Source organism: Giraffa tippelskirchi, chromosome 6, assembly GCF_054371585.1.
Source record: "Giraffa tippelskirchi isolate mGirTip1 chromosome 6, T2T-mGirTip1v1.2.pri, whole genome shotgun sequence".
Lineage (NCBI taxonomy): Eukaryota > Metazoa > Chordata > Mammalia > Artiodactyla > Giraffidae > Giraffa > Giraffa tippelskirchi.
In genome coordinates, this window is record NC_137280.1 from 89,617,063 (window position 1) to 89,631,446 (window position 14,384).

At 46.0% G+C, this 14,384-nt stretch overlaps 1 protein-coding gene and 1 pseudogene across 2 annotated transcripts; one reads left to right on the forward strand and one right to left on the reverse strand.

Moving 5' to 3' along the window:
- The first annotated feature begins 187 nt into the window (after positions 1 to 187).
- On the forward strand, positions 188 to 13,769 carry WDR83OS (WD repeat domain 83 opposite strand). Of its 2 annotated transcripts, XM_081504573.1 has the most exons (5): positions 188 to 263; positions 6,497 to 6,661; positions 12,613 to 12,718; positions 13,172 to 13,269; positions 13,363 to 13,769. In XM_081504573.1, exons 2-5 carry the CDS (start codon positions 6,651 to 6,653, stop codon positions 13,427 to 13,429), a joined length of 282 nt encoding a protein of 93 aa, XP_081360699.1. In that variant the 5' UTR covers positions 188 to 263; positions 6,497 to 6,650; the 3' UTR covers positions 13,430 to 13,769. The 2 variants fall into 2 exon arrangements, with proteins under 2 accessions (XP_081360699.1, XP_081360698.1); XM_081504572.1 differs by lacking the exon at positions 6,497 to 6,661.
- On the reverse strand, positions 4,777 to 5,122 carry LOC145511396 (large ribosomal subunit protein eL37-like; annotated as a pseudogene).
- Positions 13,770 to 14,384: the final 615 nt, after the last annotated feature.

The following is a 14,384-nucleotide window of genomic DNA, read 5'->3' on the forward strand; positions in this document are numbered from 1 at the left end:
CCCAGTTTCTTTCCCCACTTCTGGTCTTCTAGGAGCATTTTTGGCTTCTCCGAACTCTCTGTCGCCTGGCTGGGGGGCGTTCCGGTAACCGTCGATAGGAACGGAAGGGCGAGGGCTGAGAGTGTTACTCTAAAAACTATCCTGTATTTCCAAGCTGGAAGCTGCCGGAAGCTGCGATTCCCGCAGCGGAAGAGGTGCGACTTCTGACTCGCTATGTCCACGAACAATATGTCGGACCCACGGAGGCCCAACAAAGTGCTGAGGTGAGGCTCCTAGTTGTCATGGTGTTAAAAAAAGAAAAAAATTCAGCTGTAAATTTTAACGATATAATTGGCTTTACCAAATGAATCATAAATTGGACAACATCCCATCTAGCAAGTAGAGGGGAACGCTAAAGAGCTACAGAAAGGAAAAGATTATTTAAAGGCAGGACAAGGAAGTCATAAACAGAAAAAAGGATGATTTCAGATTAGATTAGTTTCCTTTTGGGGGGAAACGGGTCTTATTAGGTGGGGGTTACCTCATTTTCCTTTTGAAGGATGGAGAGGGGAGAGAATCCATGTGACAGACTGCCTCATTGGTGCTGACCAGAAAATTCCTGACTGACTGATTAAGACTGCATTTCTGGAAGAAGTTGAAGCTTCTGTTAGGTTAGATATTAAGCCCCGATTTGGTGGCTTGGCCAAGTACAAATTTTTGGACCTGTGGTATTCTTTTTAAAAATCTTCCCTCCTCCCTACTCCCAATCAGACTCTAACTGAGAGATATCAAAACAAGGCATGAGCGCCACTCTCAGCTGCTACTCTGAGGTTCTCTCAGTTTTTGTTGTTCTTTTGCATGCTATCCATAGTTAACCCCTGTGATAGTCACAGGCCCTTGCTGGCTTCAGGTTCACAGTCTCTGAGTTGGTTGTTCTCTTGTTACTTTTCTGATGTTCTAGTCATAGGGAGATCTTTTGCTTGATGATTAGTGGCTGTGATTATGCATTTAAAGCTTTTGAGAGAATACAGTGCATTCAGTTCAGTCGTGTCCAACTCGTTGTGACCTCATGGATTGCAGCACACCAGGCTTCTTTGTCCATCACCAGCTCCCAGAGCTTGCTCAAACTCATGTCCATCCAGTCAGTGATGCCATCCAACTATCTCATCCTCTCTCGTCCCCTTCTCCTCCTGCCTTCAGTCTTTCTTAGCATCAGGGTCTTTTCCAATGAGTCAGTTCTTTGCATCAGGTGGCCAAAGTACTGGAGTTTCAGCTTTAGCATCAGTCCTTCCAATGAATATTCAGGACTAATTTCCTTTAGGATGGACTGGTTGGATCTCCTTGCAGTCCAAGGGCTCTCAAGAGTCTTCTGCAACACCAGAGTTCAAAAGCATCAGTTCTTTGGCCCTCAGCTTTCTTTACGGTCCAACTCGCACATCTATACATGACTACTGGAAAAACCATAGCTTTGACTAGAAGTAAACCATTACTTTGCCGGACCTTTGTTGGCAAAGTAATGTCTCTGCTTTTTAATATGCTGCCTAATGCAGTGCATTAAGGAGATTATAATGATTATAATAAGCAGGATAATTAGCAATGTTTGGAGTGCACTTTGGGGCCATGCTCTCCAGGATTGAAACCATGCAAAATCAAATACGTGAAAGAGTTCCCACTGGGACTTCCCTGGTGGTGTGCTGGTTAGACTTGGTGCTTCCAGTGCAGTGAGCATGGGTTTAATCCCTGGTTTAGAAATAAAAAGAAAATTCCCCTTGAAGGAGTCACCTTCTTACGCCAGCTGGCTTGCTCAGTGATCTTATGTAATTGAGTTTCAGCTTCCACAGAAGGAGTAATCCAGTGTAGCAGGTGGTGTTGACCGCAGCATAGACACTCCTTGCTCAGCTAAAAGATAAACAAAGACTGTGTGTTAGTTGCTCAGTCATGTCTGACTCTTTGCAACCCCATAGTCTGTCCATGGAATTCTCAAGGCAAGAATATTGGAATCGGTTGCCATTCTCTTCTCCAGGGGATCTTCCCTACCCAGGAATTGAACTGGGTCTCCTGCATTGCAGGCAGATTCTTTACTGTCTGAGCTACCAGGTAAGCGCCTAATCAAGGGCTGTTCTGTTATAAAAGGACAACTTTGGCCAGAGAATCTAAGGATCTTTCTTGGGCTGATGGCCTTGCCAAAGGACACGAATCCTGAGTCACGAAATCCTCATCATTCTTTTTAACTTCATGATGTAAATCCAGGGGACTTGACCAATGAGGTGTACTTAGTTCCCTTGTGGAAAGTTAGGAGCCCAGTTCAATAACCTAAGAGGCATTGCCCTCTGTGCACTGGCTATCTAGGCATTCAGAGGCTGAAGGAGAATGATAACCATTATGGACAAAGACAGACCCTATGGGGGCACAGACCATTTCCATTAGGGAGGTACTGTTAATGGATTCATTCACAGGGATTACTGCATTTACCCATTGAAGCCAGATGTCAGTCAGGTTTTCAGCACATTTGGGAATAGACTCTCCCAGCCTGAAATAAAGTGTTACTCCAACCTTGCAAAGATAGGTGCAGTTGGTGAGCTCTCTTAGTGAGTAGGGGCAGATCTGATCTAGATTATCATGAGAATGTGGGGGTGCAAGTGCAGTGAGATTTACCAGTTAATTGTGTCTGATTGAGTATGTACGGTTATGATGGGAGAAAGGAAAAAACAAAGTATAGGTTGTTCTGGCTGTGAAAGTTGAATTGCATAAGAAACTTTTAGGGGGTTTGATTGTAGTTTCCTGTGACATTGAGAATAGAAGAAAAACTGGTCCCAAGGAGGACCAAGAGATTTCTAGCATCATGGATAGATTGGAATTTTTTTGTTTTTGGTTTTGGCTGTGCAATGTGGCATGTGAGATCTTAGTTCCCCGGCCAGGGATCGAACCCACTGCTCCCTGCAGTGGTAGCACAGAGTCTTAACCACTAGACTGCCAGGGAAGTCTCAGATTGGAATTTGTAACTAATTAATTTATTTATGACTGTGCTGGGTCTTTGTTGCTGTGTGGGCTTTTCTCTTAATTGCCGCAGGTGGCGGCTCCTCTTGGTTGCAGTGCAAGGGCTTTTTATTGCAGTGACTTCTGTTGCAGAGCACAGTCTCTAGGCATGCGAACTTCAGTAGTTGAGGTTCCTGGGCTCTAGAGCCCAGGCTCACTAATTGTGGTCCACGGGCTTAGCTGCTCTGCAGCATGTGGAGATCTTCCTGGATCAGGGATTGGACCTGTGTGCCCTGCATTGGCAGGCAGATTCTGTATCACTGAGCCACCAGGGAAGCCCCCAGATTGGAATATTTAATGACAAATCCAGCAGTCTGAAAGCTCACTTTCCTCAGCAATGGCCTGGGAGATAAGGGTGAGAACATCATCTTTCCAGGTGAAAACCAGAGTAAAAAAAGAAAAAGGAAGAAGGGTTTCATTTTAGTTAAAGTATGGTCTTGATCCGGTGTCTGGGACCGAAGCAGTCCACCTTGACGTCAACTACTTCTCTTCCTCGTCAGTTTGATTCAGAGGTGTCCAGCGTCTGTTTAGGACTAGACGTCTGGTGGACCTTTCCTTAGCTGTGAGATTTGTACCCAGGGCTCAGTGCCTTCTCGTTTCGCAGTCTTTGTCAGTGGTCAGGAGCACTTGGTAAGGTCCCTTCCCATGGGGCTTGAGGGCTGTCTTCCTCTGATGATGTTTTCAGAATACCTAGTTAGCAGGCTCCAGTCTGTGACCAACAGGATCCTTTGAGTTGGGATCTGGGAAGGCTTCTTAAACCTGTTAATGATAGCATAAGACGTGAAAGACTTATAGTAGCTGGCCCTATTAATGTTAGATAGCAAGGGATCAGCAGAAAGTTGTATACCAATGGACATTGGTCTACTGGTGACTGTTCCATGTGGAGTGAGTGTATGTTTTCAGAGAGGGTACTGGGAACAGTTGGCATGGCCAGAGGCGATACCTTGGCCAAGGGAGTTCAGTAGTTTAAGCAGTTTAGAGGTTTTCAAGGATCCTATTAGTCCTCTCTTCCTTGCCTGATGATAAATGAAAAGGAGAGTGATAATTCCAAGGAGTCTGCAAAGTTTTCATTAAGGCTTGTACAATTTGCCCAGTGAAGTGAGTGCCTCAGTCCCTGGAGATTGTGGAAGGTAGACCCCGAGTTGGAACCACATCTTCTAACAGTTTCCTTGCCGTTGTGAGGGTATTAGCCTTGAGGCAAGGGAGGATTTCAACCCATTAGGAAAGCATGTGTAGAGTAACAAGAACATATTGATAACCCATTCTGGGTGGCAGTTGGATAAAGTCCAGCTGTAAGTGCTCAGAAGGTCCAGAGAGGGGAGGTCTGAGGCCTCTGGAAACACAGATAGTTTTTCCAGGATTACAGACCTGACAGGTCAAACATTGGTGGTAAACTGCTTTTGTAATTTTGTCTCCCCACCCATGTCTATTCATCATTTGAGTCATCTTAAAATGCACTATGATGGATGAAGGAATGCAAAAACTGAAAAATGAGATTTGTCAGGGCGGTGGGAAGAACCACGTGGCCATTTTAGGTTTCCCATAGCCCTGAATGTTTATCTAATTTACAACCATTGTTTGCCCATATTAATTTCTCTGTTCAGGAACAGACTGATGCTACAAGGGCATCAAGATGGCCAGGGTCTGGCAATGAGGGGTCATGTTTTGCTGAGGCAGAATGGTCTTCATCCATCTGTGCCATAATATTTATTTATTTTTACTGCTCTGTAAGCCAGATCTTTTTTTTTTAAAGCCAGAACATTTATTGCGCGACTAATCGTTGAAATCCTTAAGATGAACTGGATGCTGCAACAGCCGCTCGCTTGGGTTTAGGTGTTGTTCCTTCCCAGAATCCATGCCTGAATCTGTGGTATACAATTTTTAGGTGCCTCATTCGACCAGTCCCGGTGGTATTTCGTCTTTTATCTTTAGCACTCCAATTATGCTTTGTCTTTCGCTTGGCAGGGTAGCCACACTTGCCACAGGTCGACTTCTGAAGGCGGTAGGCCTTAGAGCCACAGCGGTGGCACAGCGTGTGTCTTATTCCGACGCTTTCCAAACGATGACGTTCCCTTCGTCATCTTGCTTCTGCCGCCGAGACCAAAGAGCTGTAAGCCAGATCTTAGTTCCCCAACCAGGGATTGAACCCAGGTCACCACAGGGAAAGTTCCGAGTCTTAACCACTGGGCTGCCAGGGAATTCTCGATGCCATGATATTTATAGACTCTGTTGCTGCTGTCTTTGTATGAAACTCAACTAGGGCATTTCCTGAACTCTGATTCAGTCCTTTCAGTGTGAGTCTCAATTTTAATGACAGGTAATTTCTTACCTTTAGAAAGTAATGGTAGTTTACTTGTTGCCTTAAAAAAAATTTTTTTTTTAAATTTGTATTTTTGGCTGCCCTGGGAATTCCTTGCTGCGTGCAGGCTTTCTCTAGCCACGGTGAGCAGAGGCTGCCCTCTGGTTGCTGTGCTCGGGTTCTCATTGTGGTGGCTTCTCTTGTCGCAGAGCATAGGCTCTAGAGCGTGAGTTGAGTAGTTATGGTGCGCGGGCTTAGTTGCCCAATAGCATGTGGGATCTTCCAGGACCAGAGATCCAACCCATGTCCCCTGCATTGGCAGATGGATTCTTAACCGCTGGACCATGAGGGAAGTCCCTGTTGCCCATTTTTGATGGGGGCCCAAGAGGACTTCAGAAAACTCCTTTGTTTCCATAACATCTCCAAATCATGGATGATCCCGAAGGCATACCGATTCTTGGTATAAATATTAACAGTTTGTTATCTGATAATTGCCAGGCTCTGGTAAGGGCATGGAACTCTGCTTGTTGGGCTGCTTTCATTTATGGGAAGTTTCCTTTTCAAGTAATTCATAATGGTTAGTAATAGCATAATCAGTTTGGGAACAATCAGTTTCATTTTCATTTTAGAGTATGGCCCATCAGCAAACAAGATTATATCAGGATGTCCTTACTGGACAGTGAAGGGGCTCATCTTTGTCAAGAGGGGTAGTGATGTAGCAAGTTAAAGATGTTGCAACATTTAAGATGTTGAGTAAGTGGAGGAAGCAAAAGGATCTCATAGAAGGTTAATCTTCTGGCAGAGAAATGTTGAGTCAATTCAGAGTTAAGAAGACTGTTTTTTTTTGTTTGTTTGCCTTTTTAATACATTTGGGAGACCAGGAGATGCCCCCTCTGCATATATTTATATATTTATTTACTGAAACTCCAGTACTTTGGCCACCTGATGCGAAGAGCTGACTCATTGGAAAAGACCCTGATGCTGGGAAAGATTGAAGGCAGGAGGAGAAGGGGACGACAGAGGATGAGATGGCTGGATGGCATCACTGACTCGATGGACATGGGTTTGGGTGGACTTAGGGAGTTGGTGATGGACAGGGAGGCCTGGTGTGCTGTGGTTCATGGGGTCGCAAAGAGTCGGACGCGACTGAACTGAACTTACTTCTTTATTTGGCTACTCCAGGTCTTAGTTGCAGCATACCGGATCTTTTAGTTTTCGCATGTGGGATCTAGTTTCCTGACCAAGGATTGAACCCAGGCTGCCTGCAGTGGGACCACAGAGTCGTAGCCACTGGACCACCAGAGAAGTCCCAAGGGTTAAGAAGACTTTGGACAGCATGAGGAGTCTGTAAATAAATGCTGTTACCTCAGATTAGATCTGCTGAAGCTTCTGCTAACTTTGAAGTTGCAGCTGTAGCCCAAGACAGTTGGTATAGGCACTGGTAACTGAATCCAGTCATACGCTGTGATAAGAAACAGGCTATGTTTATTGCTATGCTCTTGTGTGAGCATTCCCAGGGCTTGGTTATTTCTTTTCATGTACAAATAAAGTGAAAGGTCTTGAATAATAAGGTAGGTCTAGGGCTGGTAGTTCTTATAGCACTTGTTTTAGTCTTCAGAAAAGCCTACTTATGTTTATTTTCCCTAGAAGGGGGCTCAGGGACTAAAAGTTTAGTAAGGTCAGTGGGTGGGAAAACGAATAGAGAAAAACTAGGAGCCTGTAGTCTACAGTAGCCAATCAAGTCTAGAATCCACATAGCTGTCACTTAGTTGTAGGCCTAGGAAATTCTTGGATTAGCCTGATCCTTGTTGGAGATAGCTGGGTTCCTTCAGCACTAGGTAATGAACATTATCTACAGATAATTGTAATTTTCCCTTGGAGAGTTTATGTTCCTTTTTTCAACTGAAATAATCAATAGCTAACCTATAATAAGAATTTTACCTAAGCCAAACGGAGGCCTATGGCCCAGGAAACACAGATTCAAAAGCACTTTAATTGTGTTTTGCTGGACTACAGTATGGCAGAGGCTTATTCAGGCAAAAACTGCAGTTACATAACTTATTTGTCAAGAATTATAATTGGAACTTCCCTGGTGGTCCAGTGGTTAAGACTGTGCTTCCACTGCAGGGGGCAGGGGTTCTATCCCTGGTCAGGGAAGTTCCTCATGTCTCCAGGTATGGTCAAAAAAAAAAGGGAATATAATTAGAGCTGGCAAGATATAAAGGTGCTTGTTAAGCAAGGATTTGTTGGGGTCTGAAGTGACTGTATAGTTACAAGGGGAGATGTTGAGACCATAATATTGCAGTTAGCAGCTGCTAGCAGATACTGTCTTGAGAATAGTTGGTGGTGTGGTTAAATTTGATACAGTTCAGAAAATTCAAGTCCTCACTGATGTGTCCACATGTGTCCACATCCACAGTGGTCACCCGGCTCCATTTGGATGCCTGAAGCACAGTTCTGTCTTGTCCAAACAAAGAATAAACATCAGACACAACGGGTGCATTCCTTCAGGGTTTCAAGAGACAGATTAGCACATACACAGCAAGATAGCATGACCTTAGATCAGGGAAGGGAACCTCATGTTCAAAGGAATTGGTACATTGGTATTGTGGCAATAAGGTGAAAGAACATTTATCCCCTCTTCAAAGTGGATATTCTGCACAGTCTGATAACTGCATTTTTTTTTTTTTTTTTTGGTCTGTTTAATGGTTAAAGCAGATGTGCAATATCTGTCTGAGAGGCCACAAGATTGTCTGTTCTAGTGAGCATAAAGTTTAAGCCCAGTCATGTCTTAGCTAGGATGACTTCTCCATACCACAGTATGTGAAAAGTTCTTCCATCACTTTTCAGCAGATAAATGCAATCTTTTATAGATGCCTCTTTGGTTACTGAGCACAGCAAGCAATCATCCACCTGTTGTGAAAGAGCTCATTTCCCAGGGACTGGTGTGTCCTTACATCTTGATGGAGCACTTGGGAGAAATCAGAAGGGGCCTCAGTGAACCCTTGAGGCATGAGTGTCCAGGCTTACTGCTGATTGTTCCAAGTTAAGGCAAACGGACATCAGCTGTTGGAATCAGCTGACAGGGATACTGCAAAAGGCTGAAAAAGATCCACAGCAGTGTTTTGAGCCTGCTGGAATTTATGATAAAATGGTGTTCCAGGTTTGGGACAACTGAGAAGAGGGGAATAACTTGCTAATAACCCTTAAGTCCTGGTTGTTTAGTTGCTCATTCTGGTCCAACTCCTTGCGACCCCATGGACTGTAGCTTGCTAGACTTCTCTGTCCATGGGATTTCCCAGGCAAGAATACTGGAGTGGGTTGCCATTTCCTGCTCCAGGGGATCTTCCTGACCCAGGGATTGAACCTGTGTCTCCTGCATTGCAGGTGAATTCTTTACTGCTGAGCCTGCAGAAACCCCTGAGGGAAGGGATAAATCAGGAGATTGGGACTGACACATACACACTGCTATATATAAAATAGATAACTAAGAAGGACCTACTATATAGCCCAGGGAATTCTACTCAGTGCTCTGTAAAGACCTATATGGGAAAAGAATTGAAAGAAGAGTGGATATATGAACATGTATAACTGATTCACTTTGCCATACATCTGAAATAACACAGCATTGTAAATCAGCTATACTCCCAATAAAAATTAAAAAACAAAAGAAACCTTCCCCTGGGGCTGGAGTGGGGGGGAAGCTCTTAAGCTATGGACAAATCACCATCCTCACCCATTAGGTTTCCAGACTGGCAGGATCTGCATGTTGTGGTGGCTACTATAGGGCATGCCTAACTACTCCTGGGACATTAGGTCTTCTGTTGTGGGTGTGCGGCTTTGTGTGGCTTTAGGCTTCAGAGGATATTGATGTAATTGAGGGAGAGGTTTAGTTATGTGTCACTGAATCTTTGTAAGCTCTGTATTTTTTATTCTTCCAATGTCAATACTAGAAATAACGCAGAGGATTTCCCTGGTGGTCCAGGATTTCGATTCCTGGTCCAGGAAGATCCCAAATGCTACGGGGCAACTAAGCCCGTGCACCACAGCTACCGAGCTGGAGCTCTAGAGCCTGTGCTCTGCAACAAGAGAAGCCACCAAAACTAGAGAGTAGTCCCGGCTTGCCGCAACTAGAGAAAGTCCATGTGCAGCAATGAAGACCTGGTGCAGCCCAAATAAAGAAAGAAAGAAATAACCCAGAGATTTTGGGACACCTCAATTAAATTCAGGGACTTTTGTTGGAATTCTTCTTCTTCTCTGTGAAGGACAGATTGTAAGAAGATAAAAGATCTGGTTCACGTTGGTCAGGAAATTTTAAGGTGAAGTCCCTATTGGAAACAAAATGTCTTAGCCCTTTTAACTTAGAAAGGAGAGCTCTATCTAAATAGATTGACTGGGGCTATGTCACACAGTGAAAAAAGAATGTTTTTCAGTCAGAAGTTTCAGAGTCATTTGTAGTGGTTGAGGTAGAAATTCTCTCTGAAATTTTGTTAGATTCTTCCAGTTAGGAAACCTCTTTTTCACTCTGAGGGAGTTGTCATCCTAAGGGAATGGGGTGAAAACATAGCTCCAGACTGCACAGAGATCAAACCAGTCAATCATAAAGGAAATCAACCCTCAATATTCATTGGAAGGACTGTTGCTGAAGCTTCATTCCTTTGGCCACCTGATGCGAAGAGCCAACTCATTGGAAAAGACCCTGATGCTGGGAAAGATTGAAGGCAAAAGGAGAAGGGGGTGGCAGAGGATGAGATGGTTAGATAGCATCACCGACTCAATGGACATGAATTTGAGTAAACTGGGTGATGGTGAAGGACAGGTGAGCCTGGCATGCTGCAGTCCATGAGGTCACAAAGAGTCAGACACGACTTAGTGACTGAACAACAACATCTCAGGAAAACACATGAGAGTCTCAGCACATAGCTTGGCTGTGAGGGACCAAAGGAAGGCATACAATCTTGAGAATTCCTGCCAAAGAGGGAACAAGAGGTGTGAGGCAGGTGTGTTCAGAGATAGGGTCTGACAGAGTCACAGGACTGAACAACAACAATAAGTATCAAGGAGAATTCGGCAGGGTTTCCCATTAGATTTAATTTTATTTTCCCCTTGGCTGTTTAAGGGGATTACAGATAATAGCTTATCAGAGAATCCCTTGGAATACTGAGGAGATAGATATGGGAGCACTCAAGTTGAAGAATTTGCATAAGACCTTTGAGAACAATCTTTTTTCCAGTGTCCCAGTTGATTACATTTGAGATATTGGTCCTTGGGCCAGCATTTTGATAGTGGACCCCTAGGAGGGCATTATTTTAGCTCTCTGGCCTTGGAGCTGTTGTAACTGTAAGACCAACAACTTGGAGAATTTTTGCTTGTGGTCTTACTCTAAGGTCGTTTCAAAGTGCTCAGCTGTGGTCACTGGCTCCATCAGCCTGGTGGTCTCCTACCCTCTCTTCTGTATTTTTATCAATCCACTAATCTCAGGAGATAATCTATGTGCAAACAGGGCCACTAGAGCAGGTCAGGTGACTATCACATGGAACCAAAACACCATAGGAGGATGGCTTCCAAGCATGCCTTCAAGTTGGCCAGATTCATCTTTGTTTTGCATGTTTGAATAATAGACCAGTCAGTAGGGGTAGGGAAGATTCTAGGAATGGTTTATAAAAGGTCTGTTGCTTTTTTATTTTTTTTAATTTTATTTATTTGTGGTTGTGTTGGGTCTTTATTGCTTTGTGCAGGCTTTCACTAGTTGCAGTGAGCAGGGGCTACTCTTTGTTGTGCAGACTTCTCATTGCGGTGGCTTCCCTTGTTGCGGAGCACAGGCTCTAGGCATATGGGCTTCTGTAGTTGCAGCTTATAGGCTCTAGAGTTTGGGCTCAGAGGTTGTGGTACACAGGCTTAGTTGCTCCACAGCACGTGGACTCTTCCCAGACCAGAGATGGAACCCGTGTTCCTTGCATTGAGAGGTGGGTTCTTATCCACTGCGCCATCAGGGAAGTACAGTTGCTGTTTTGCAAGCTTTGTCTGGTTGAGGGTTTTTTTTTTTAATTTTTTGGCTATGCCCCATGGAATGCAGGATCTTAGTTCCCCAACCAGGGATAGAACCTCTGCGGTGGAAGCCCAGAGACTTAAACCACTGGACCACCAGGGAAGTCCTGAAACCCTCACTTTCAAGGAAAGTCTTGTCTCAGGGAAACCTTCCCCATGACAGCCATTGTAATTCTAGGTTGTTTTTAGTCGTACTTTGCCATTTTTGTAGATATTTACAGCTTCTGAGATTATAGTTCTTGGTCATTAAAATAAGCTTGTGTGCCAGTGGGTAGACTCATTAAAGGTGAAAGCTCCCATCTCTCTTGGCTGGCCTTTATCTACACAAAGGGAGACAGACAGACATGAATACTGTAACACTCCAGCCATAACCCGTTAATGTGGCCTGGCCAAGGAAAAGGTCCTGTGCACACCATCACTGACTGCCTGCGTGGAACCTGGGGCTGGAGAAAGGCTTGAACCAGGAGTGGACCCTACATGGGGACTGTGGACTGATTCCAAACAAATGGGGAACTGCAGACCAAACCGCCAGCACGTCCCAACAAGGAATCTGGGAACAGAACCAAGGGCCTGCGGTTTCCAGCCAAATGAGGAACGGTAGTCAGAACCACCAGCAGCTCCCAACATGGAACTAGTGATTCCAGACAAATGGGGAACTGGCTGGAAAGCCAGTTAGATCAGGAGCATGACACAAAGAAAGCAGAGCTCAGAACTGAGAGGAACTTACCACAGCCTCCAGAAACAGCGAGAAAGTGAACTCAGAAGGGGATTCACGGGTACCCCTCCTTGTGTTCCTTGTTGTCCCTGAATGTCAGAGGTTCACTTTGGATCCTGTTGCTGCCACCAAATCTCTTGAAAAACAAAATTCACCTGAGTAAATTCTAAAGGTCTAATTGGCTTTATTGAAGGATTCATGAATCTGGGAACATCACGTCTAACAAGTAGAGGGGAGTGTTAAAGGGCTACAGAAACGGAAAGGTTTTTAAAGGCAGGACAAGGAAGTCATAAGCAGAAAAAAGGGTGATTACAATATCAAAGACTACATTTCTGAAGGAGGCTGACGCTCCATTCAGGTTAGGTAGTAAGCCCCAGTTTAGTGGCATGGCCTAGCATAAATAACTCCATTTTGGACCTGTGGTTTTATTTTTAACAATGGGGATGGGTCTCAGATTGTGGGTTGGAGGCCCAGGGAAGCACCTGCCCATCCTAGAGGCAGAAGTCGAGTGGCCCTGACCCTGAGCCCGCTGCAGGTACAAGCCCCCGCCGAGCGAGTGTAACCCAGCCCTGGATGATCCGACACCAGACTACATGAACCTGCTCGGCATGATCTTCAGCATGTGCGGCCTCATGCTCAAGGTGGGCAGGGCTGTTTCTTTCCCCATATTTCTGCCCGACAGTGGGGAGCCTTGGATTCAGAATGAAGCAGGGCCGGCACTGAAGGGGGCAGGGCCCGGGTGATGCTAAGTGGAGAAAGCCAGAGCTGTTGTGAAGCCAGAGATCCAGGTCAGGGTGGGCACATTGGAGGATGGTCTGAGGCTTTAAGGCAATTTCGTGGGGTCCTTAGGGTGATGGGGCATGTCAAGGGCCAGGCTTCTTAGGCCTGAGGGGACATTGGATCAGAGATGCAGTTCAGGGAGGAGGACCAGAACTTGGGTGCCTGGAGTTAACTTTGGGAGCCTGGGACTGAGGGACTCCTGGGAATCAAGGTTGGAGCTGCACCAGGTGAAACTGGGATTGGAACCGGTGGGGGAATGGCTCATTGGGGTGCTTCTCACTGACCTAACCCACCTGCCCACCCACCTCTCCCAGCTGAAGTGGTGCGCTTGGGTCGCTGTCTACTGCTCTTTCATCAGCTTTGCCAACTCCCGGAGCTCTGAGGACACGAAGCAGATGATGAGTAGCTTCATGTGAGGCTGGGTCTGGGGAGGGAGGGACTCCTGGGGGAGGGGAAGGGAGCCCCCGCCTCTCCATCCTGGACTGACACCTCTCTCCCATCTCAGGCTGTCCATCTCTGCCGTGGTGATGTCATATCTGCAGAACCCTCAGCCCATGACGCCCCCCTGGTGATGTCAGCCTAGAGGAGTCACGTCCTGGGCCTCTCTAGCCACCTTGCCCTAGGCCTCACCTGTGGCTGCTCAGCCTGCTGCTGCAGCTGCGGTGCTGGGCTTCCCTGGGCGAGGCAGTCTCTGGACCTGCAGCTGGACAGAGGGAACCTGGCCCTGACCCTGGGGTTCCACAGCTGCTGGAGCAGAGAGGGGAATCCCCTGGGCCTACCCCCTCCACTCCCACCTTCGTTTCCTACCCTGCCTGCTCCCAGGGGAGACACTGTCCATGTTTCTAGGTGTACCCACTCATTTTCTTGTTGAAACCCATTAATAAAGTTTTGCATTCTGGCTGTTCTCTGTGACCCCTCTCTCCTGTGCATGGTGGATGTTTGTCCTAATAAAGGGAAGGGCTCCACCTCCCCACTCAGTCAGGCCTGGGGTGGGGCCCCAGTCTGGAGCCTTTTGGTTAGTTCATTTGCTTATTTCACAAGACTCATGCCTTAAGCCAGCTGCCAGAGACTTAACAGTGATCTCTGCCCTCTGACAAATCAGCAGATAGCTCTGCTGATCTAAGGAATCGGGGCTTTGGTTTTCTCAGATGAGTGAGGGTAATGTCAGCACATCAGATGGACTGGTAGGGACTGGGGAAGGTAGGAAGTTCTCTCCTACCTGACAGGTTTTCACTGCTCACCAGAGGACACTGGTATCTCTCGAACAAGGCTGGAGGTCTCCCCTCCCCAGCACTGTAAGGGTAATTCCGTTATTTAACGTCTCAATCCATAGGACAAAACAGAGCCCCCATTAACCTCTGCTCCTAGCCAAGCTAGGTCCTTTGCAAACCATAGCCCTGAAGGTCGATGGAATACTCTAGAATCCTAGGCAATACTCTACCTCCAAGGCAAACTCAGCATCCGCAGGAAAATCTGAGACTTATGCGCCGGTGGTGGTGGGGACATTATAGGGCACTCCGGCCACAT